At 42.6% G+C, this 24,690-nt stretch overlaps 1 protein-coding gene across 5 annotated transcripts; it reads left to right on the top strand.

Annotated features, from left to right (window-relative positions):
* The first annotated feature begins 61 nt into the window (after positions 1 to 61).
* Positions 62 to 23,893, top strand: tada3l (transcriptional adaptor 3 (NGG1 homolog, yeast)-like). Of its 5 annotated transcripts, none has more exons than XM_052017483.1 (10): positions 97 to 178; positions 4,797 to 5,031; positions 5,741 to 5,991; positions 6,934 to 7,039; positions 8,566 to 8,707; positions 9,971 to 10,068; positions 10,250 to 10,309; positions 12,317 to 12,426; positions 17,442 to 17,627; positions 20,141 to 23,893. In XM_052017483.1, the coding sequence occupies exons 2-10, from the start codon at positions 4,825 to 4,827 to the stop codon at positions 20,331 to 20,333; spliced, it is 1,353 nt and encodes a 450-aa protein (XP_051873443.1). In that variant the 5' UTR covers positions 97 to 178; positions 4,797 to 4,824; the 3' UTR covers positions 20,334 to 23,893. The 5 variants fall into 5 exon arrangements, with proteins under 5 accessions (XP_051873445.1, XP_051873443.1, XP_051873446.1 ...); XM_052017482.1 differs by lacking the exon at positions 97 to 178 and adding an exon at positions 208 to 430 and having other exon boundaries at positions 4,794 to 5,031; XM_052017481.1 differs by lacking the exon at positions 97 to 178 and adding an exon at positions 208 to 430.
* Positions 23,894 to 24,690: the final 797 nt, after the last annotated feature.

The following is a 24,690-nucleotide window of genomic DNA, read 5'->3' on the forward strand; positions in this document are numbered from 1 at the left end:
GACTGGTTGAGTCCGTCCGAGGCGCCGGAAAAGGTCGCGCGCTCCTGTTGGGCGCTGCCACCGGGCCGGGGGTGGGGGGGAAGCGGGGAGGATGATGGCTGAGCTCGGCGCTGCCCCACTGTCCTACAGGCTTCCCTCTCTGCCGCGTTCGGTTACTCAGTGTGTAAAAAAATAAACGGTAAGCGAGGGGTGGGAGTGAATGCCGAGAGCACGCAGGGTGCGTGGCTTCATGCCCAACACCCCCCCCTCCCCCAGACACACACATCCAACGGCGGCGGGGCTGCCGATGGCACCCGGGGAAATGTAACATTTTCCTGTTGCAACAATGTGAAGCGGCGCGGCGCCTAGTAACCACCGGCCGTTTCCCTGGCGACCCCAGGCAACCCCAGGGTTGTTACTTCTCGCTTGTAGCTACATCAGAAAACCAGAGGTATGCCGTGCCTCAACCACTCAGCATTTGGGCTTTATTTCAGAGGGTGGCATCCAGTGGTTAAAACAAGGGGCGCCGCGCTAACAATTCCAGCACTGCTATTGATCCCAAGGCTTATAAAGGATGCATTAGATGTTAGGATTGTGATTCTTTTGGACTGCAACTTGTTCCTATTCCTGTATCAGTTATTCTGGTAACTCCATTTGATGGTCAGATGGATAATGTAGTGAAGCTGAAATGGAACTGGAAGTTAGGTCTTTAAGCTGGAGCTTTAAGTGGTCTGGGCTACCTAGCTCTCCCCTGTCACTTATTCTGAATTGTGCATTATATAGGTAGTAGAAAGTTGATTATTCCTATCAATAAAGCTGAGAAATTTGGAATGGATATTATCCCTTGATAAAGGTTACTGAATGTCACACATAACATTAATTTCATTGCACACTACTTTGTGGATAATTTTGGTAAGAAATATCTTATTTTAGAATAGTTTACTGTTTCTGCTTGTGATTGCAATTTATTTTCAGTATTACTCTGTGTACAATAAAAATAAAATGCTAGAAACACCTAACTGGTCAGGTAACATCTATGGAAAGAGGAAAATGTGTTTACATTTCAGGGAAGAGATGTTTTAGTTCTCTATCTACCCTGTTAACCAGTTTGACTTGTCCTTGCTCTATTGCAGATAGTCCCATCCTTATCCAGCCCTCATGACAGTTTCTCTGCAACTTAAAATTACCTTTTGTTATTTCTTTTCCAGTTCTGACAAAAGGATCTTTGACCTGAAACAGCAACATTTTCTTTAGAATGATGCTGCCTAACCTGCTAAGTGTTTCCAGCATTTTCTGTTTTTATTTTAGATTTCAACCACCTATGATTTTTCATTAATCTCAGTTGTTATGATTGTATCTTTAAGATTATACTTGATAAAAAAATCCCAGATTTTATGGTGATCACCCAATGTCCTGAGTACATTGTCCTTTCATCTGCCTTAAACCCAGCCCTCTTTAATGACTTGGAGTCCCTGCCAGTCAGCTTTCATGTGAAATGAGTTGGCTGACCTTAATCTTGAATTTAATGTTAAAGGCTTAAAATGACCTCAAGTTTACTTCAACATTGTACGTATTGCTCATTAGACATGGGTGTGCTTGTAACTTGGAACTAGAGCTTGATATTAGTGCTAATGTCATATAGCAATAAGAGCATTCTTATTCTGCAAAGCACTGTGGCACTTAGCCTGATCTGAAAGTGTGAGACTGCCAGTCTATGCCTGCAGTGCAAGAATGCACAATTTCCCAATCTTTATCTTGATGCTTGCAAAAATTCACTGGAAAACTAAACTATAAGTAAGTTTAAAAGGTACTGAAAATCCCCGAAGTGTAATAATGGAATGGTTACCCTACAAACAGAAAGTAGGAGAACCTGCAGCCACCGATAGCATGAGGTATTAGGACCCTTGGAGCGAGCAGATCTTGAGCCAGTGAAAGAAAGTGGTAAATCAGTTTGGTACATTAATTAGGGAGGGGCATACTTGCAATGGAGGCAGTTCAGAGAAGATGTCCTAGGTTGACTCCTGGGAAGAAGGAGATGTCTAATGAAGAGCAAGTTGGAATTAAAAAAAAAGGTGTAAGGTTCAGAGAGAGTTTGATAGGCTAGCTGCTGAGGGTTCGTATCCCTTGGAGGAATGTAGAATTAGGAGTTTTCGATTTGGAATACAGGTCTGCCATTTTAAGGCAGATATGAGGAGGAAATTTCTTCAGTCAGACGGTTACGAATCTTTGCAGTTTTCTACCTTGGAGACGTGTGGAGGCTGATTCATTGGACATATTTAAGAAAGGAAATGGGCGGGAAAGTGAAGTGCTCAAGATCAATTTGATCTTGATCTTGTTGAATGGAGAAGTAAGCTCAGGGGCCCAAATGACCTATTCCTGCTCATGTTTTGTACTTGTGTTCTTATTACAAAACATTTTGGAAAAATAAATGATTTTACTGGGATAAACAAAACTTTGCTGGTACATTAGTACTTTTTTTTTAGCAAAGCTTCACTTTAATGGTGCTAACACTAAGCAAGTTTGTGGCCTTGAAACTTCATTTGATGGACAAACATCAAGGTTCTAGGTACTAAAGGGCATGTTAACTCCTTAATGTCAGCTGTAGATTTTCAAACTATTTGTAAGACATCAGCCCAATGAAAATCCAGAGCATATTTTACAGTACCATTAACATTATCTGCACTGTTTTTAACCAGCCTTTCACCTGCTGCTTAACCTTTTATTAATAATACTGCCCAGTACTTGTGTGCTCTAGCCAGTAGTGCTGAGTGGATGATCCATCTCTGCTTCCTCCTGATGTCCCCACTGTCATAAAAGCCGGTCTTTAACCAATTTGATGTACTTTTAATATAGCAAAGACTATGGGACCAGATGGTAATTCAGCTGTTGTACTGATGACTTGCATTCCAGAACTAGCTGTGCTTCTATTCAAACTGTTGTAATAGTGGTACCTACCCAACATTGTAGAAATTTGCTTAGTCCATAAAAAGCAGGACATCCAATTTGGTAAGTTACCACCTAATCAGTCGTACTTAATTGCCAATAACCTACTCACCAATGCCTGGTTTGATTATGACCAGGACTATTTAACACTAAACCTCTTCACGGCCTTGGTCCAGATATGCACCAAACAGCTGAGTTCCAGAGGTGAAATGGGGATAACTGCCATTGATGTCAAGGCAACATTTGACTATCTATCAAGACGCCCTGGTAAGAATGAAATCGGTGGGAGTTGAGGATAAAGCAATGGTTGATGTCATGGTTGTTGGGGGGTCAATAATTCCAGCTGCATACATTGCTGCAGGAATTCTTTTTGTCCCGGCACAAGCATCTTCAGATGTTTCATCAATACCTTCCTTCCATCTTGGGGCCAGATATAGGGATGTCCTCTGATGATTACATTACATTCAATTCCATTTGCAACTCCTCAGAAAATGAAGCAGTCCATGCATAGCACTCCACGGGAGCCAGATAATATGGTGATGAGTTGCAAATAGCAGTTGTGGCACAATAGTGCCAGGAAATGACCATTTCTGACGAGAGAGAGTTTGGCCAGCTACACTTGGTGACGGTAAGGTCAGTTCCCACGTCAGCCTCCTGGGAGGTCTCCATTGTCCAACTGGAGAAGTCCCACAGTCGGTGGCTATAAGAGCAGGTAAGAGGTTGGGTATACTGCAGTGAGGGACTTGTCTTCTGGCACTCTAAAGCACGTCCACCATCTATCTACAAGGGCACAAATCAGGAGCATGATGGAATGCTTTCCACTGGCCTGGATGAGTGGAAACCCAAGGTTCAGAATCGGGTTTATTATCACTGATATATGTCGTGAAATTTGTTGTTTTGCAGCAGCAGTACAATGTAAGACATAAAATTACTATAAATTATAAATAAATAGTGCAAAAGAGGAATAATGAGGTGGTGTTCGTGGACCGTTCAGAAATCTGATGCCGGAGGGGAATAAGCGGTTCCTAAAACATTGTGTGTGGGTCTTCAGGCTCCTGTACCTCCTCCCCGACGGTACTAACGAGAAGAGGGCATGTCCTGGATGGTGAGGGTCCTTAATGATGGATGCTGCCGCCTTGAGGCACTGCCTCTTGAAGATGTCCTCGATGGTGGGGAGAGTTATGCCCGTGATGGAGCTGGCTGAGTCTATAACCCTCTGCAGCCTCTTTTGATCCTGCGCATTGGAGCCTCCATACCAGGGGGTGCTGCACCCAGTTAGAATGCTCTCCATCGTACTTCTGTAGAAGTCGCAAGAGCCTTTGGTGACATACCAAATCTCTTCAAACTCCTACTGAAGTAGAGCCGCTGGCATGATTTCTTTGTGCTTGCATCGATGTGTTATTCAATAAAGTTCAACTTCATCAAAAGTAGCCTGCATAATTGATACCCCATCCACCACCCCACACATTTGTTCCTTCTGACTAGCACACGGAGGTTGCAGTGTAAACTAACATCAAAATACATGCCAGTTACTAACCTAGGCCACTCTGACAGCACTTCGAAAACTTGTGATCTTCACTATCAAGAAGAACAAGCAGAGGTACATGGGAACACTGTTATCTGTAGGTTTCTCTCCATGCCATCCTGTCTTGGAAATATATTGCCAGATTTTCATTGTTGCTGGGTTTAAATTTTGAACCTCTCCACAAATGATGTAGTTGGGTTAGCTTCATCAAAAGGATGTGAATGGTTTGAGGTGACTCACCACCACCTTCTTGAGGACAGTTAGGGGTGGGTGATAAATGCCACAATGCCTGCATCCTGCAAAAATGAATAAATACAGAAAACTTGATCCACCTCGTTTTTCTTAGCAGGTTTTAGACAGAAGTCCACTGGTTCAAAATGAGCGAACTAAAAGATTGCCCACTGCAATTCCATGACTTCAAGCCAGTAGACCATGCGAAGATGTGTCCCCGGTACGCTGCCGTGCTATCGCGTTCGGAAGATGATGGGATTGGAATTGAGGAACTGGACACGTTACAGTTGGAACTGGAGACGTTGCTGTCCTCAGCAAGTCGGCGACTACGTATCCTAGAGGCAGAGACACAGGTAGGAATGATGCTGTGACCTGTGTTCTGTCAGGTCATAGAAATACAAAATTGTCTGTACAGAATTGACATGAAGATTTGATTAAATACTCCTTTCAGAAGAAAAGCTAACAATACACATTTCGTGTGATAGCAGATAAAGATTTCATGCAATATTCCTAAAACTTTGTTATGTTGGACCCAGTCTTCAAACCCTGTCTTCTTATGGTCTACAAACATGGTCCTGTTAGGTTGTGACATACTCTTTTTTTTTAGCAAGATTTAAAACAGGACATGGACACATTCTTACAGTTAAGTAATAGTGGAGATTATACCTGTTCAGAAGGAATGTGTGTCTAATTTAACTTGATGGTAATTATGGACCAAAGCAATAGATTTAAAATAAAAATTCCTATCAGCCTTTATTTATTTTGGAAAAGTCAAGCAGTCAACATTTTGGGGAAATAGGCACAAAAGTGTTGCTTATCCTCTGGGTGGCACACTAACTGTTCTGTCACAGCAGGACTCTCAAAGTGCAGTCATTGATCCTTTTCTAAGGGTTGTAGCTTCAACTGACCCATGGTCAGTTTCAGAAGAGCATTCCCAACAGCATCACTCTGACAGTCCCAGCTCCCACACATTTTTACTCTCTGGCCAAGGAAACACTGATGCTAAATTGAAAAGCTGTTTTATATATATATTTTTAAGAACATTTAAACTGTTGATTTCAGATCCTCACAGACTGGCAGGATAAAAAAGGAGATAAGAGGCTGTTAAAATTTGGGAAAGAGCATGAGCATGGAACGCCACAGAAACACGGAAAACCGAAGAAGCAGAAAATAGATGGAAAGGGCAGTCACGGAACTGGACCTGGGCCCGGGCGCCCTAAATCCAAAAATGTACAACCTAAAATACAGGAGTATGAATTTACAGATGATCCTTTGGACGTTCCCAGAATTCCAAAGAATGATGCCCCTAACAGGTAGGCTCTTGCTGGTAGCTTTGTCAGTGAGATCTGTAGGTCAGAAAACGTGTCATATCTTCTCTGGAGCTTGTCATGAGTAAGATTTGTATATCCCGTCAGATTGTATAGTATTTTCACTGTACTCTGCTCGAATTATCTCTTGTCCTGAGAGAGGTGAGTAAGCAGAAGGAAAACACTGGAAAAATAAAACGATGAATTGCTTTGACATTGCCCGCACCAACCTCCTTCCGAGGGCCTGAGGACTGCATGCAATGTTACAGCCCAGTCTGGAGATCTACCTACCAGGGGTAGGATCCCAATGTCCATAAATCTAGGTCTCACCTTTATCGCTTTTAAGGAAAACAACAGGTTTATTGAAATGTTCCAGTTCTGTAAATAAATCTCTAGTTAAGTGATTGTGTCTGTATTGTTTGCATCTTAGCCATTTTGACCATTTCCATAATCTTTTTTACTTTAATCAAAATTAGTTCAACTCTAAAAGCTTTTGCTGTTAGTTTTAAAACCCCTGATTTTGTCCTTGTCATTATTCTTTGAAACTTCTTATCAACTGAAGATATATTGGGACCTTACCAATGACTGTAACCAGATGATTTCAATTTTGCTTCAATCTAACAATCTTGTAATGCATCCTGTATTTGTGAAATCTAAAAGCAAAAAAACCACAGATCTGAAAATCCGAAATAAAAACAGGAAGTGCTAGAGATACTAAGCTGGACAAGCAGCAGCTGCAGGGAAGAAAACCAAATGAACATATCAGCACAAATGAAAGGTCATTGACTTTGATCATTAACTCTTCTCTTTCAATATCTGCTTCTTGACTTGCTGAGTAACTCGAGCATTTTCTGTTTTCATTCTGGTGTTTGAATAACCTAGCCAACAATGGCTACACATTTATTGGATGTTAGTAGTGAATTGTTTGCATTTGACTATCTGCTGTAGATTTTGGGCATCAGTGGAACCGTACTGTGCTGATATTACCAACGAGGAGATCCGTATCCTTGAGGACCTTCTGAAACCCCCTGAAGATGAAGCAGAGTATTACAAGGTGAACAAGCAGGGGAATGAGAATAAAATGTGGGTTATGAAGCAAAAGTACAATTGAATGAAAGTCTTTTTTAGCAGGCTTTTGAAAGCAGGTTGGATTTGCTTTTGAAAGCAGGTGGATTTGTTTTTAAAGCAAGGAAGAGGAAGGTGTGAAGCCTTATGCCAAATGTGTCTGTATTTCTGCCTATAATTGTTTACTTGACTGATGATGCTACTGAGCTGATAACCTACAACAACTTCAAACATACCAAAAGTAGGGTTTCAGATAGTCCGGATATAAAAGGCATGGCTATCCATGTGATTGTTGCTATTGAACCTCCATTGTTGAATGTAAAAAAAATTACAAACCATTAGCACAAAACTTTACTTACCTTTTCTTATCTGGTGATTGTATAACTGGACACTTACCTAACAATGATGGAATGGAATTAGCATCCATTAATTGCCTGGTTTGTACTCATTTACACAGTGCCCTTGATTAACAGCTGTCAGTATTTTAAAGTATCAAAGGAAAGGAAAGGAGGTCGTATTGAACTCTCTTTTTAAAAATTACCACTATTCCCACATGAGCAAGCAGGTTAAAATTCCTCTGATGGTTTGTTGAAGCCCTCTACACAACCAGCTGAATGGGGGTGACAATAACACTGAGGATAAAACTCCATCCACAGCACCCCCTCCCCATCCCCCGACCCCCAATCAGTATCACAAATGGGCATTGCTAGAAAGGCCAATGTTTTTTTTGCCTATAAGTAGGTGTTGTAGAGATACTGCCTTGAACAGCAACCTTGAAGGCACTCCCATAGCACATGGTGATTTTTGAAGTACCTGAGCTTGCCCGGCTCTTTCAGGGACATTTGCAAGTTTCTGTGTATAACAATGGCAGATTTCCTTTCATAAAAGTATCAATGATCCCTTGATTCACTTAAAACAGGAGTTTTGTCGACCTCACAACTGAAATGATTTATTTTATTCCACTTTTAAATTCCCTAGCTGCTGCAGTGGGATTTGAACCCCTGCCTCTGTTAATTAGTGCACACTTCTGGCTTACTGTGTCCTCCTGGGGCACAGTACAGCTCAGATGATTTTAATTTGTTTTGAAATAGGAGAGGAAACGGGATGGACAAACACATACATTGGAAAAGCAGGAAGGTTGAAACAGCCGAGTACAAATATACATCTGGGTGTGTGAGGTCCATGCATCCAAATGGCTGTGTTCAATAGGAAAGTGGCATTAGCTGAGGAGGGAGAGTGTAGCTGTGGAAATTCTGTGGAAGTTGGCAATCCTCAAACATTTATCTCCCTTTTCATCGCAATCATTTCCCATTATTCTGGGTGCTCCGGTTTCCTCCCACATTCCAAAGACGTATTGGTTAGGAAGTTGTGGGCATGCTATGTTAGCGCAGGAAGCGTGGCGACACTTGCGGGCTGCCCCCAGAACACTCTAGGCAAAAGATGCATTTCACTGTGTGTTTCAATGTACGTGACTAATAAATAGATATCTTGTATCTTGTATTCTTTTCCGTGCAGATCCCTCCTTTGGGGAAACATTACTCTCAGCGTTGGGCACAAGAGGACCTTCTGGAGGAGCAGAAGGAGGGTGCCCGTGCTGCGGCCGCAGCCGAGAAGAAGAAGGGCATGCTCGGAGCTTTAACTGAGCTTGACTCTAAAGGTGAGCTGGACTTCACTTGAGTGCAATGCATTTCATTACAAGTTGTTGTACTCTGTTTCTCTTCGTAATAATACCAGCGGATTGAACAGTCCTGTACTTTGCTTATTTTATTCCTTGGACTACATGTATTTATTTAATGTTTGTTTTCAAGAAGGCTTTCTGGAGAATTGCCTCAACGGGTTTACCAACTGGAAAAGATCTGCTTAATGCATTGGATCTGACTGGCAGCCTGCCACTTGCTGAGCAGGAGTCAGAATAATTCCCATCAGAATTAATGGCAACCATCCTTAACCTTTGATCCACCCATCCTCAAATCTTGCCACCCTCGCTTTCTCTTTTTCCCCTTTCCCTGGAAAGGAGAACAGAATAAACATTTTAATACTGTTTTGGCACTGAACACATAACCCCAGCTTGGTTTTCAAAAAAAAACAAGAAATATCCCGTCCTGACGTGAAAAATATCCCATTTGTCCCTGACCTCTGATCCAATTAATCTGCCAAAATTGCTGCAAATAGTTAAAATCCAAATCTGCAGCTAGAAATCCATCATGATATCGATTTATCCTTTCTACTCTTCTCCAGGGCTATTGGTACATGAATGGCAGATGGTGCTTTCTTAGAGAATGAAGGCAGGGGAGTACCAAGGGGTGTTTGTAAACAAATCCCAACAAGAAAAGTTGATGCTTAAGTGAAAAAGAGACTTAATAATCCTGATGAATTTAAAATAAAGTATTTAAAGAGAAACTGTTCTAGTGTCTGAAGGGTTTTAACCAGAGGGCATAGATTAAGATGATGGTTAAAGAATCTGAGGTGAAATGTGAAAAAAGATCATGGGCCACAGTGGTTAGGATTTCGAATACACCACTTATTTGATGGATACAGATTTAACAGTGATCTTCAAAGGATATCTGGATAAATGTTTGAACGAGAAAAAAATGGCAAGGGTGTGGGAGAGTCGGATTGGTTGGAGTCTTCTTTGAAAATGCCAGCCTGGCTCAATGAGCTGTTTGTCTTCTTCTAGAACCTTTACTTTCTCTTTGCTCTGGCCTCTCCTGCCACCAGCTTCAGCTGGTGAAACCTCCCACTGTATCTCTCTCCCGACCTGTCTCTGCACCTTTTCTTGAACCCAGTCTCCTTGACCACATTTAGCTGGCTCACTTTCTGTTACTTCACATCTTTTGTGACTGGCTGTGCATGATAACTGGGCTTTAAAAGTATTGTATAAATCCATCTGCTTGTTGTAAGTGATTATTTTTTTTGTTAGATGTGGATGCATTGCTGAAGAAAGAGCAACATGATCAGCCTGAAGATGGCTCTCCTTTTGGGCCACTTACGCAACGATTGCTCCAAGCTTTGGTGGAGGTGAGACTAGAGTATTATGGCAGGGCATAGAATGCTAAATTTCTTCAAGATCATTCAGATTTTATTTAATACATATTTTTAATTGTTCAGTATACATGTACAAATATCCAATGTCCATTCTGTGCTCTTTTTTTTTTACGGTGGGTGTCTAAGAATTGAACTTGAACTTTTTGTTCCTCAGTACTACCCCAAAGTAATTCACCTACTGAGCCATTGGGCAACTGCAATGGTGGACTGGCAGGTTGGTAGGCATGGAGGTGGGTGGACAGATATTTTAGCTTTATTGTGATCTTTTATTCTGTTTAATTCCAAAGACAGAACATAGAACAATACAGCACAGGAATAGGCCCTTCAGTCCACTATGTCTGCACTGACCGTGATGCCAATCGAAGTAATCCCATCTGGATGCACGTGGTCCATATCCCTCTATGTGTCTATCTAACTGCCTCTTAAATGTTGCTACCATATCTGCTTCTACCACGTCCCCTGACAGCATATTCTAGGTGCCTAGCACGCTCTGTGTAAATAAAAAAAAACACTTGCCATGCACATCTCCTTTAAATTTAAACCTACTCCCTCTACTATTTTACACTTTCGCCTTGGGGGAGAAAGACTCCAGCTATCTACTCCATCTATGCCTTTCATAATTTTATGTACTTATGTAGGGTATAAATGTGAGGTGTTGCACCTTGGTAGGACTAATGTCAAGAGGCAGTACACTCTTAAGGGCAAGACCCTTAATGGTGTTGAAGAGCAGAGTCACCTTGGGGTGCAAGTCCATGACTCATTGAAAGTAGCTACACAGGTAGACAGGGTGGTTAAGAAGGCTTATGGAATGCTTGCATCTATTAATCGGGGTATTGAGTGTAGGAGTCAAGAAGTTATGATGCATGTCTATAGAACTCTGGTTAGGCTGCATTTAGAGTATTGCGTGCAGTTCTGGTCACCTCACTATAGGAAGGATGTCGAGGCTGCAGCGGAGGTTTACTAGGATGCTGCCTGGATTTGAGGGCATGTGCTATCAGGAGAGGCTGGACAAATTTGGGCTCTTTTCTCTGGAGCGGTGGAGGCTGAAGGGTGATCTGTTGGATGTGTATAAAATTATGAGAGGCATTGATAGGGTGGATGAACAATATCTTTTTCCCATGATTGAGCGATCCATTTTAAGGTGAGAGGGGGTAGGCTCAGAACAGATGTGAGGGGTACGTTTTTTTACCGAGGAAGTGGTGGATGCCTGGAATGTGTTGCCTGATAGGGTGGTGGAGGCAAGTTCATTGGGGGCTTTTAAGAGGGGCTTGGATGGACATACGAATGCGAGGGAAAATTAGAGGGATATGGTCGGTAGGAGGGAATAGCTATATCGGCACAACATTGTGGGCCAAAGGGCCTGTTCTGTGCTGTACTGTTCTATACTTCTATCAGGTCACCCCTCAGCCTCTGATGCTGTATCAGGCTGCTTGGCTCAGGACATTATAAAAGCGCTGGGTTCAGCTGGGTGGGGATAGTGAGGAGTTGGATGTGCTGCCATCTTTTCCATGCTACAGTGCACAAGTGCAGAAGTCTGGTGCGTGTTGATACGTGGAACCATCAGCAAGTCCAGCTTTTTATTTCTGCAGGGGATATTGTGCTTCTGTAACTCTTTGTTGTGATTGGAATTATACACTGACAAGAGTGAACTATCAATTTCAGAGGGATCCACTATTTACTACCTCTTTTACCAACCCATTTTCTACATTTTCCTTCTTTTCTGAAAATGGTGCCACCTTTGTGGGATATGAAATCAAAGATAGCAGTTATCCTTGAAATATTCAAGTAGTCAAATATGACCCAAAAATGTTACTTGGTAGGATTATTCAAATAGGGATGTAGACAATTAAGTAAAATCCAATATGCTATTTCCCAAAAGACTAATTTATATCTCTTGAATTTGAAATGTGGAGGTCAATTATAGCATCTCTGTCATCTCCTAGCTAATGCTGGCAATCTCGGCATAGGTTAGGTTTAAAACTAGTTAACCAGCTGAGTTATTCAGAAAGGAGATGATCCCCACCTTCTAATTAATTAAATGCAAAGAAGAACTTGGTACCTGATCTGCACATCAAATTCTTAATTAGTTATTCCTGAAATCTATCCAAGATCATTTTCTTTATTCCCCATGTGTTTTGACCAGACTGAACAGACTAGGACAAAATTAACGCTGGATATCTCCTTCATTGCAGAGCTTTTCATTTTTTCCCTCACTTCTCAGGAGAACATTATTTCACCCATGGAAGATTCTCCCATACCAGAGATGACAGGGAAAGAGGCGGGGACTGATGGAGCAAGCACCTCCCCTCGAAGTCAGAATAAGGCATTTAGGTAAGTTGTTTGGACAATAGAATTGCACAGGCTGTAAATGAAAAAGATCTCAGAATAAACATATACCCCAGAAATGTGAGCTGCTAACTTCCCTTGCTTACTTAAGCTTTCTGCTAGGGCATTACTAAATTAACAGATTGTGGAATGAAGGAAAAATGATGCTCATTTACAGTAAGAATGTATCACAGATCATATATCATTGTTTAAGAAAATTATTAGGTTTATTGACTCAAATACAAAGCTCGTCTTCGTTCACTGAGATTAATGTGACCAAGTGAACACTTGGGATGCTGATCTCTTTGTAGCAAATAACATGTGGATTCCAAAGTGTGTTGTTTTTCTTCGTACTGCAGGTAAACACCAGAAAACCCATCCCCCCCTTACAGTTATGATTAATACTTAAACAACTTTGTAATCATACGTTTGTATATATCCAGATCTTGCTACTTAGTAAAAGAATTGCAAACGGTTATGAACCATAGAACCATACAGCACAAAACAGGCCCTTCGGCCCACCATGTTGTGCCGTCCATCAAACCACCCTCACACTACCTAACCCCTTCCTCCCGCATATCCCCCCATCCCACACTCCTCCATGTGCATATCCAACAAGCTCTTGAACCTGTTCAATGTATCTGCCTCCACCACCACCCCAGGCAGTGCATTCCATGCACCAACCACTCTCTGGGTGAAAAACCTCCCCCGACATCTCCCCTGAACCTCCCACCCATAACCTTAAAGCCATGCCCTCTTGTCTTGAGCATTGGTGCCCTGGGAAGGAGGCGCTGACTGTCTACTCTATCTATTCCTCTCAGTATTTTATGTACCTCTATCATGTCTCCTCTCATCCTCCTCCTTTCCAGTGAATAAAGCCCTAGCACCTTAAGCCTCTCCTCATATTCAATACTCTCTAATCCAGGCAGCATCCTGGTAAATCTCCTCTGCACCCTCTCCAACGCCTCCACATCTTTCCTATAATGAGGTGACCAGAACTGAACACAGTACTCTAAGTGTGGCCTAACTAGAGTTTTGTAAAGCTGCATCATCACCTTGCGGCTCTTAAACTCAATCCCGCAATTTATGAAAGCCAACATCTCATTGGCCTTCTTAACTGCTCTTTCCACCTGTGAGGCAACTTTCGATGAACTGTGAATATGAACCCCCAGATCCCTCTGCTCCTCCACACTGCCAAGTACCTCACCATTCACCCAGTACTCTGCCCTGGAGTTTGTCCTTCCAAAGTGTACCACCTCACACTTCTCCGGATTGAACTCCATCTGCCACTTGTCAGCCCAGCTCTGCATCCTATCAATATCCCTCTGTAAGCTCTGATAGCCCTCCACACTATCCACAACACCGCCTATCTTAGTGTCGTCCGCAAACTTACTAACCCAGCCCTCCACCCCCTCATCTAAGTCATCTATAAATATCACAAAAAGTAGAGGTCCCAGAACCGATCCCTGCGGGACACCACTAGTCACTGCCTTCCAATCCGAGGGCACTCCTTCCACCACAACCCTCTGCTTTCTACAGGCAAGCCAATTCCTAATCCACACAGCCAAGCTTCCTTGGATCCCTTGGCCTCTGACCTTCTGAAGAAGCCTACCTTGAGGAACCTTATCAAACGCCTTACTAAAATCCATGTAAACCACGTCCACCGCACTGCCCTCATCAATCTTCCTGGTCACCTCCTCAACGAACTCTATCAGGCTTGTGAGGCAAGATCTTCCCTTCACAAAGCCATGCTGGCTGTCCCTAATCAGTCCATGATTCTCTAGGTGTTCATAAATCTTATCCCTTAGAATCCTTTCTAACAGCTTACCCACCACAGACATGAGACTCACCAGTCTATAATTCCCTGGCCTATCCCTATTACCTTTTTTGAACAAGGGGACAACATTCGCAACCCTCCAATCCTCTGGCACCATCCCCGTGGACAACGAGGACTCAAAGATCCTTACCAGCAGTTCAACAATCTCCTCCCTAGCCTCTCGAAGCAGCCTGGGGAAAATCCCGTCAGGCCCCGGAGATTTATCTGTCTTAATATTATTTAACAACTTCAACACATCCTCTCTCTTGATATCTACAACCTCGAGAACATTACCCCTACCAGCACTCTCTTCCGCATCATCAAGACCCCTCTCCCTGGTGAATACCGAAGAGTAGTACTCATTGAGAAGTTCTCCCACTTCCACCGCCTCCAGGCAAATTCTCCCACCTTTGTCCTTAATCGGACCTACCTTTACCCTAGCCATCCTCCTACCCTTCACGTACTTGAAAAAGGCCTTGGGATTTTCCTTAACCCTACTAGCCAAAGCCTTTTCATGTCCCCTTCTAGCCCTCCGCAGCCCTTTCTTAAGTTCCTTCCTCGCTACCCTATATTCCTTCACGGGCCCTGTCTGAACCCTGCTGCTTATACCTCACGTATGCTACCTTCTTCTCCCTAACAAGTCGTTCCACCTCTCTCGTCACCCATGGTTCCTTCACCCTGCCATTCCTTCTCTGCCTCACCGGGACATATTTATCCCTAACATCCTGCATAAGATCCCTGAACATCGACCACATCTCCATGGTAGATTTTCCTTCAAAAAGGACATCCCAATTTACACTCCCAAGTTCTCTCCTTATAGCCTCATAGTTCGCCCTTCCCCAATTGAAAAACCTCTTGTCCTCTCTGCATCTGTCCCTGTCCATGACAATTTTAAAGGTTATGGACCAATGGTCACTGTCCCCCAAATGCTCACCCACCAATAGATCCTTCACCTGTCCCGGTTCATTTCCTAAAACTAGATCTAACATAGCATTCCCTCTAGTCAGCCTGTCAACATACTGCGTCAGGAATCCCTCCTGGACACATTTAACAAATTCCATCCCATCTAAACCTTTGGCACTAAGCAGGTTCCAGTCTATATTTGGGAAGTTGAAGTCTCCCATTATAACAACCCTGTTATTTTTGCTTCTCTCCAAACACTGCCTGCCAATCTGCTCCTCTATATCTCTACTGCTACCAGGGGGCCTATAGAATACTCCTAGTAGAGTAACTGCTCCTTTCTTGTTCCTTAATTCCACCCATACGGACTCTAGAGATGATCCTTCTACAACATCCATCTTTTCCACAGCCGTAACAGTGTCCCTGACCAGTATCGCCACCCCTCCTCCTCTTCTCCCCCCTTCCCTATCCCTCTCAAAACACCGAAAACCAGGAATATTCAATATCCACTCCTCTCCTGACGTCAGCCATGTCTTAGTAATAGCCACGATATCATAGTCTCCCATACTTATCCAAGCCCTCAGTTCATCCCCCTTATTCCTGACACTTCTTGCATTTAAGTAAACACACTTCAGTCCATCTACCTTACTACTTTTATAGCCTGTATTCTGCTTCTCCTTCCCCAAATCCTCTCTACCTGTTTGATCTAACTTTTCCCCATTCCCTTCTTCCTCTGACCTACTCCTCCGGTTCCCTTCCCCCTCACAAACTAGTTTAAACCCTCCCGAACCACCCTAGCAAATCTCGCCGCAAGGATATTGGCCCCCTTCTGGTTCGGGTGTAACCCGTCCTCTCTGTACAGGTCCCACCTTCCCGAGAAGAGATCCCAATGATCCAAAAATCTAAAACCCTCCCTCCTGCACCAGCTTCTCAGCCATGCATTTATCTGCCACCTCCTCCTATTCCTGCCTTCACTATCACGTGGCACTGGCAGCAATCCCGAGATCGCTACCCTTGAGGTCCTGTTCCTCAATTTTCTGCCTAGCTCCCTGAACTCACTCTTCAGGACCTCATCCCCCTTCCTACCTATGTCGTTGGTGCCAATATGGACCACAACTTCTGGCTGCTCTCCCTCCCGCTCAAGAATCCTGTGGACCCGATCAGTGACATCCCGGTCCCTGGCACCTGGGAGGCAACATACCATCTGGGATTCATGCTCACTGCCACAGAACCCCCTATCTGTTTCCCTGACTATCGAGTCCCCTATCACTACCACATGTCTCTTTCCCACCCTTCCCTTCTGAGCAGCAGTACCAGTCCCAGTGCCAGAGACCTGGTAACTGCAGCTAGGCCCCTGCAGGTCATCCCATTCAATAGCTTCCAAGGCAGAAAACTTGTTACTGAGGGGAACAGCCTCTGGGGTTCTCTGCTCTGTCTGCCTGCCTGACTTCTTCTTCCTCTTCCCTCCCCTGACAGTCACCATTCTATCTGCCTCCTGAACCTCAGATGTACCTGCTTTAAGGGGAGTGACTGTCACCTGATGCACCGTGTCTACATAACTCTCTCCCTCCCTTATGCTGCGCAGTGTTTGTAGCTGCGACTCCAGTTCATCAACTCTGAGCTGAAGTTCGTCTAGCCTCAAGCACTTACTGCAGATGTGGCCATCTTGGACCGTAGCAAGGTCCACGAGTTCCCACATCAAACAGCTGCAGCACACCACCATGTCCTCCATCTGACTACCTTTCTTTTTTCCCTAGTTAGTCCCACCTACAAATCTATAATGAACAAGAGGTAAACCTTGCCTTTACCTACTTACCAGCTACTTACCCTCCTTGCCCCTTCACGCCGAAGGCCCTTGAGCCAAAGCCCAGAACACTCTGCTGCCACTCACTCCGCTGCCCGCTCCGACGCTGCCCGCTCTATAGGCTGTTTGCTTTTTAAGCTGCCCGCGCTGCGCCTGCGCAGTCCAGCCCCCACTCGACTACTTAGAAAAAACTTATAAAGATCTAACCCTTACACTAAAAACCCTAACAAAAACTAACCCTTACACCTAAAAACCCTAATAAAAGTGATAAACAGAGAAAATACTTAGCTGCTCCGAAGTCCTCCGAACCGAAGCCCGAGAATATAATAGAAGGAATATTTCGGGTAGCCTTTTCGGCAGAAGAGGTTCTTTCGATACAAACCTGGTTTCCACGTTGGTGTACTTAATGTTTATTAGCTGTGAGCCATTATGATGGCCTTATGATCTCTTGTCATTGTTTACTCTGTAAAGCTTTTAACATCTCCCCGGTATCTGCTCCAGTGTTCCTCACACAAAGTCTCTAGAAGCTCGAATTAAGGAAGAACTAATTGCACAGGGTCTGCTGGATTCCGAGGATCGTCCTACTGAAGACTCTGAGGATGAAGTTCTAGCTGAACTGCGTAAACGTCAGGCAGAACTGAAAGCCCTCAGTACCCACAATCGAGCAAAGAAACAGGAACTTCTCAGGTAGTGTAAAAGGGCTAGGTTAAGAATTCTGGATGCTGATTGCCTGGGTTTGGATGAAAAATAATACTTAGTATAGCACAACTCTGAAGAATGGGCTAGTGACATTTTGTATTCTTGATTGGGAGAGTTTATTTGGGCACCGATTTTTTTTTTTCTCTTTCAAATGAAAATTTACTTTCAGAGAATTTGCTGAAAACGTTTACATTGTGTCCTTAGCATGGATAAGCAACACAGTGTTTCCTGGAGATATAAGTGGCAGACCTGATCTAAGATAGGATTTTAACAATAGCATTTTGGGAATATGGGAGGCTAACCAGGGCAGCATTTGAACAAGGAGGTAACAAAACCGTGGATGATAGTTTCAGTAAAAAATGGACTGAGAAAGGAGTGAAGGTGGGCAGCATTACAAAGGTGGAAATAGACTCCACCTCTGGGGAGGATATCCGTGTTCAGGCTTGGAGTTTAAAAGGACACTAAGGTTACAGTCATCTGCATGAATGAGATGGTGAAAACATGTCAACTGGTTGAAATGTTAGGACCCTGGTCAGACCCCACTTGGACTACTGTGCTCAGTTCTGGTCGCCTCACTACAGGAAGGATGTGGAAGCCATAGAAAGGATGCAGAGGAGATTTACAAGGATGTTGCCTGGATTGGGGAGCATGGCTTATGAAAACAGGTTGAGGGAACTCGGCCTTTTCTCCTTGGAGCGACGGAGGATGAGAGGTGACCTGATAGAGGTGTATAAGATGATGAGAGGCATTGATCGTGTGGATAGTCAGAGGCTTTTTCCCAGGGCTGAAATGGTTGCCACAAGAGGACACAGGTTTAAGGTGCTGGGGAGTAGGTATAGAGGAGATGTCAGGGGTAAGTTTTTTACTCAGAGAGTGGTGAGTGCGTGGAATGGGCTGCCGGCAACGGTGGTGGAGGTGGATATGATAGGGTCTTTTAAGAGACTTTTGGATAGGTACGTGGAGCTTAGAAAAATAGAGGGCTATGGGTAAGCCTAGTAATTTCTAAGGTAGGGACATGTTTGGCACAACTTTGTGGGCCGAAGGGCCTGTATTGTGCTTTAGGTTTTCTATGTTTCTAAAAGATAGGACATGTAGTTGAAAGATGGATTTAAGCTGAAACTAAAACATTTATTTATGTAACGTGATTATGTAGAATGAAAAGAATAAAACAGAACACAGACAGGGAGAAGTGTGCAACACCTGATTTCCACTTACTTCAACTGTACCAAGTGAATAAAAAGGTGTGAATCCTTCCCAGATTTTATTTTGATATCTCTGGAGTTTTTTTTAAACTATACTTCGTAAATGATTCTTTTAATGAGAGGAGCTGCATGAATTGGTAACTGGGGGGGGGGTTCCAAAACTTGTGTAAGGTTTTGTGTTTGATTTTTTTCAAAGTTAAAGCAGGCTAATTTGAAGAATAAAAGCTTTTCTTTTTGAGTATTCAGGTAATTAGGATAAAAGGCACTGCCTGCGTTTTCAAGAATGGTGAACGTGAATCCACTTCAACCAATGTTATATTTGGTTTGACACTTGATAGCAATAACACGGTGCTCTAGACGCAAAGGTACTGAATTTTGTTAGTTTCCCCAAGTCTATCTATTCCAATTTCCTGAGGAAACTGATCCAGACACCAAAATAATTTTCTGCTCTAAATAAATTCTGAATCACTAAAGGAAAATAGCTACAAAATGACTCCTACTGAAATGTAGCTGAATTGGGAAGGGTTCCTAAATTTAATATAGCAACAAGAAAGATTTTTAAAGATGCAGCTCTTTATTGATAATGTCAACATTTGGCTGATCTTCTCTAGCTCTATTTATTTTAGATCCCTACTTAACACAAATTATTGAGTATTCCATTCACTTTAGCTGTTATCTATTGTGCTCTTCTCTATAGTGAGAGGTGGATGGGAAATAGTGGTACTTGCACAGAAAGTGTGTGGGTGTGGGGGGAATTCAGGTGACCCATCCCTCAAACTAAAATTTCTTGAGATTTTAGCTGGAATCGTGCTTTTTTTTAAATAAGTGTGTCCTAGATCACCTAAAAATGCAGATGAAAGATGATTTTCCAAAACTAGCTATTCTGCTGTTTGTCCATTGACAACTAATTAATTGGACAGCCTTCTAATGCAAACTGGGATTTGACAACAGTAGAGAATTTGTTGAAAGGTTGGTGACACATTACAGAAGTTTGAGCTTTGGAACCACTGCCTAACAAGACCTTATTCCTTCATTTTGCTTTATTTGAATTGTTCTATTTGTGGCACAGGTGCTTCTATTTGAACCGTATTGTGAAAGTGCTGCCTGAAGAACGGTCACATGATTCTCCAGAGTCTATCAAACTCTCATCCATCTCTAAGCACCACTATTCCCCCACGCACACACCCCTCAAATAATTCTGCTGCGGCACTGAAGGATGTGATAGCTGGGGAGCGATTACTGGGGCCTCAGATCTTCTTTCTAACGCTAATAACCTACTGCATTTTTCTATAAATCCAGACTTGCCAAAGAGGAGTTAAAAAAACAGGAGTTACGACAGCGAGTGAGGATAGCAGACAATGAAGTCATGGATGCCTTCCGGAAGATCATGGCGGCACGCCAAAAGAAACGAACACCTACTAAAAAGGAGAAGGATCAGGCATGGAAAGCACTGAAGGAAAGAGAGAGCATCTTAAAACTGTTGGACAGTTAAAGGCAACTGTGCCAACCCACCGCACTCTGTTACTTCAGAAATATTGGGGAAGCATTTTTTGTCCCTGAGCTGTTTGGACTTGAACTGACAAAAAATAAGAGAGATTGAAACCTACCTGTTTTGAACTGGTAACATTCCACTGCAGCAGGCTGTCTCTGTTGCAGCTTGCTTGTCTTGTATGTCGAAGATGGACGTCTGTCATATAGAAATCTGGATGTTGTTTTTTGCTAGTTTGGATTTGTACTGTATGTAAGAGTAAAGTTTCTGCCATATGTTCAGATGAGAGTGTAGCATTTATAGGTGGTTGTGCCATTGCTGGTCCTTCAAAATGTGATGTTAACAACTGACACTTTATAACTTTTGAGAAAGATTGTCCCTCATTCACTTCCCCACTCCCATAAAATTTTATGGAAATAATGTGTGGGGGTTATCTCTATGACCCAAAACATGTTCATTATTCCTTAAAACTATTTTTATTCTATTTCCATCACCCTCCTCGTAAAGCCAATGTACGGTGGGTCTCTTGTACTAATTTGAAATCTTCCTGCATTTCCTCTCAATCATTCAATGCTTTGTGAAGTATCAAAATATTGCAAATTTCTAATGTCAAAACGTAGGGAGGGGAAGTGGGAGTGTGGGGTGTGAAAGAAAACTTTTTTACAGAAAGGGAGGTCACATAAGGTTTATATAACCTGAGCAACAATAGGTGCGGTTCCATTGATCAGTCCCAGGGTAGCATAGTTACAAATGTTCTAAGTCCACTGCTGTTGGGCCTTTGGGGTGAACGCACAGCGTGTGGTCTCCATGGTCTTGCCCATGATCCTTGACTCAGTCTCTGGTGTTAGCTGTTAGCAGTGAGAAGTTGCTCAAGAAGTTCAATGCACCTTTGGCTAGTGGCAACATAAACAACCGGTGTTCCTAAGTCTACACCATGGGTTTCACCTGCCTTACAGAATTGTCTTGTGTGATGGTTGCTATTGTTTTTGTATTTTGTTTCTGCATTTGTTTGGATGGGACGACCATTCTGCAGTCTTGGAACAAAGTGGAGGAATCTGACGCTGCATCATTTTATGGTCGACCTTAAGCCATTTGGCACACAATCCAGCTCACTTTACAGCCGAGAAATGGACTGTTTGGGAAGGGGCCGGATGTGGCTGAGTTGGCCCTTTCTTCACCCTCCTGTGGGATGACCTGAAACTTTGATGTATCGTAGATGAGGCAGGACCACGTTGGATAAGATGACAGGGGGCTGCTAATACATGAATTGGTATTGAGGAAGAACAAGTATGGGGGAATTGAAGGTGTGCTGTGGAAAAGATTTTTACAAAATACTATAATATTACCCTACCATTGTATAAAAGAGACTGAAGAATCATACTGCTAAACTTGCCATTTTATTTTAAGCAGGAGCCTTGCTGTGATTGAACACCATTTGATAATCTCAGTTCTGTTCTGCGACATCAACACTCTGATCACCTGTCTGTCGGTGAGTTGAACAAGTCTCATCCTCCTGCACAGACCATATTAAGTCACTGATCTGAATTCTGATAGCAACTATCAGTCATTGTAAACCCAAACCAGGTGCCCTTACTAAATTATTGGATTGTATTTGAAGCAGCAGCAGTTATTATCATTGGTGATGTCAAATCCTTAATAGCGTACTGGTCATTAACTGAAACTGTAATGAATTTTCAATAAACGTCAACTGATTATTTCAGTTCTCAGTGTGAAATATGTATTAAATAGGCATCTTCAAAAGATGAGACAAATGAGTCTGAAAGTGACCTACTACACTGATCACTTGCATATCAAAGAGATTTCATGGCTTTGAACATCAGACCTCATACACCCTATGTAGGAGTCTCTTAAGATGGCTCTCGATCTAATCTTTTTTAAACATTCTGCCTTCCCACGTAAATGTTCTGAATCTCCAAATTTCTTAGTTGTCTCCATCAGAATGTGTCAGCTCTCCACATAAGAACTCTAATAATAACTGCTGGAGCCTCTCAAATCTGCCTCCTACAAAATTACATTTCACTAATTTATTGATTAAAAATACAGTGTGTCAGTGTCAGCAAAGAGCTGGAGGTGGGTCCAGGCTTCTGAATGGATTTACAGCAAGCTATTGATTATACATCACAGTTAATTTACTCGGAAAACAGAGTCAATTTAAAGAACCACGGCTGTAATATTTCCCAATAAAAGCAGTGTCATTTCTCCAGAAAGAAATGCTGTGAATGCAGAACAGTTAATGGAAATTAGGTGCTTAAAATTATTTTCAACACTTGCAGCATTGTGGATGCCAGACTTGATCAACAGAGGTATTACCCAACCATATCCACTCTGGGAATGGTGCTTCACTACCTGCAACCTTCAAAATATCAAGTCCCTTCTGGTTCTTTTAATAAGGCACCAGAGATTCAAGTAATTGATTCTTTGAGACTGTGTGTGACTCACAATTGATACCAATCATTACACTGAGCATGATCTCATTAACTGTTTTTCCATGTTAAATTTCCAAAAGGCAGAAACAGGAAATTTAGTTAGGCAATTGTTTAGTGATGATTTACCAGTTTCACCATAGATTAACCCAGAAAGGTAAAGTGAAGCAGTGGAATGAAACCCAAATATGCTGGAAATACTTAGGGAAGGGAGCATCCACGGAGAGAGAAACAATTCCAGTTAACGTTTCTGATTGCTGACCTTTCTCAGAACTTGGAAAGGGTTGATAATGTAATTGATTGAAACAAGTATAAAGGAAAGGAGGGAGGACGGGAAAGAACAATAGGGCAGATTCATGCTAGTGTGGAAAGTAGGAAAGCAGTGAGATTAAATGACAAATAAATGACTATGACAAAAATGGGTAATGATGAGGTAGGAAGATTGGTACTATATCTGTGCATGGGAGTGTGACACAGGAAAGGAATGTGTTGAGTGTGTTTGAAGAAGTGCACGAGAGTGACGCAACAGGAACAGTTGATAGGGGAAGTGAAGGCATATTTGATGATGGTATAGCACCAAGAGTTATTAAATGCTTTTTATTTTGGGTTTTTTTGGCCATTTTTACACTCTTACTAGTGTCAGAAGGCAACCTTGGAGATATTAAATCATCTCAACATACGGAGATACAAATTAGATTGTTACCAGAAAACTATATTTGGTTTCGACAGCAACAAACAATCTGCTGGAGGAACTCAGCAGGTCAAACAGCATCTGTTGGGGGGGGGGGGGGGTGGAAGGAATTGCCAAAGTTTTGGGTTGAAACCCTGCAACAAGGTATTTGGTTTACAGTCTACGAATAAACTGAGAACTGATACAGTAAGCATTAAAGTGAAAAGATAATTTTTGTACCCATGGCAACATATTTCTGAGTATTACTTTGAGGCTTGTAGTAGACTACTTTATTGCTGTGATTAGTTAACTTCATTAACATTGTATAATGTGAATTCCAAATACATATGGGCTAGTAGGTTAACATGGGTGTAATTGGGCAGCGTGGGCTCATTGGGCTGGAAGGGCATGTTACCTTGCTGTATAAATAAAGTTTTAAAGAAGGCAAACCTTTTGGACCTCGTTACTTTATTGTCTAGGAATTTCAATGCCTCTATTAAAGCAGCTCTGGTGTTTGTGATGGACAGGGCAGAATGTTTGTAAATTTCCCACAGCTACCCTTGCCAATACAGTATAAACAACTCCCAAACACTACTGGAATACATCATCCTCTTTATTTGCTTCTGTTGTCATTCTAGCATTTCAACATTTTGTGGTGCAAATATAGTAAATTGGAATGTTGAGGCTTCTCAACATAACTGAGAGGAAACAACATCTCATCTTCTGTCTGGTCATACTGCAGCCATCTGAGCTCTACATTGAATTCAACAATTTCACATAACTGGTCTTTTCAGTTTGCATCAGAACAGGCCAGTTCTGGTGTAAGAGCAGGGAATGCTTGGGATACTTGGCAGGTCAGCTCACAGTTCAAAAACATATGATATATGATCTGGGGTAGGCCATTTGTCTCTTTGAACCTGCTCTGCCTTTCATCTATATCATGGCTGATCTTCTCTCTTAGCTCTGTTTTCCTGCCCTATCCATGTATCCCTTAATATCCCAAAAGCTTTTGGTTGTTGTTTTGAATGAACTCATCGACTAAGCACTTGTGGCCCTCTAGGGTACAGAATTATAAAGGTTCACAACCCTCAGAGTGAAGACGTTCCCCTCACCTCTGTCCTAACAAAAAGCATGGTGGATGCTGGGATTCTCAAACAAAAGACTGGGAATAATTCTCCATGAATTGCCTCCAGAGAGAGAAACAGATAACGTTAAAAGGATAAAAACCAGTAACTGCTGAAAGAAC

This window comes from Pristis pectinata, chromosome 6 (assembly GCF_009764475.1).
Source record: "Pristis pectinata isolate sPriPec2 chromosome 6, sPriPec2.1.pri, whole genome shotgun sequence".
NCBI classification, from domain to species: Eukaryota; Metazoa; Chordata; class Chondrichthyes; order Rhinopristiformes; family Pristidae; genus Pristis; species Pristis pectinata.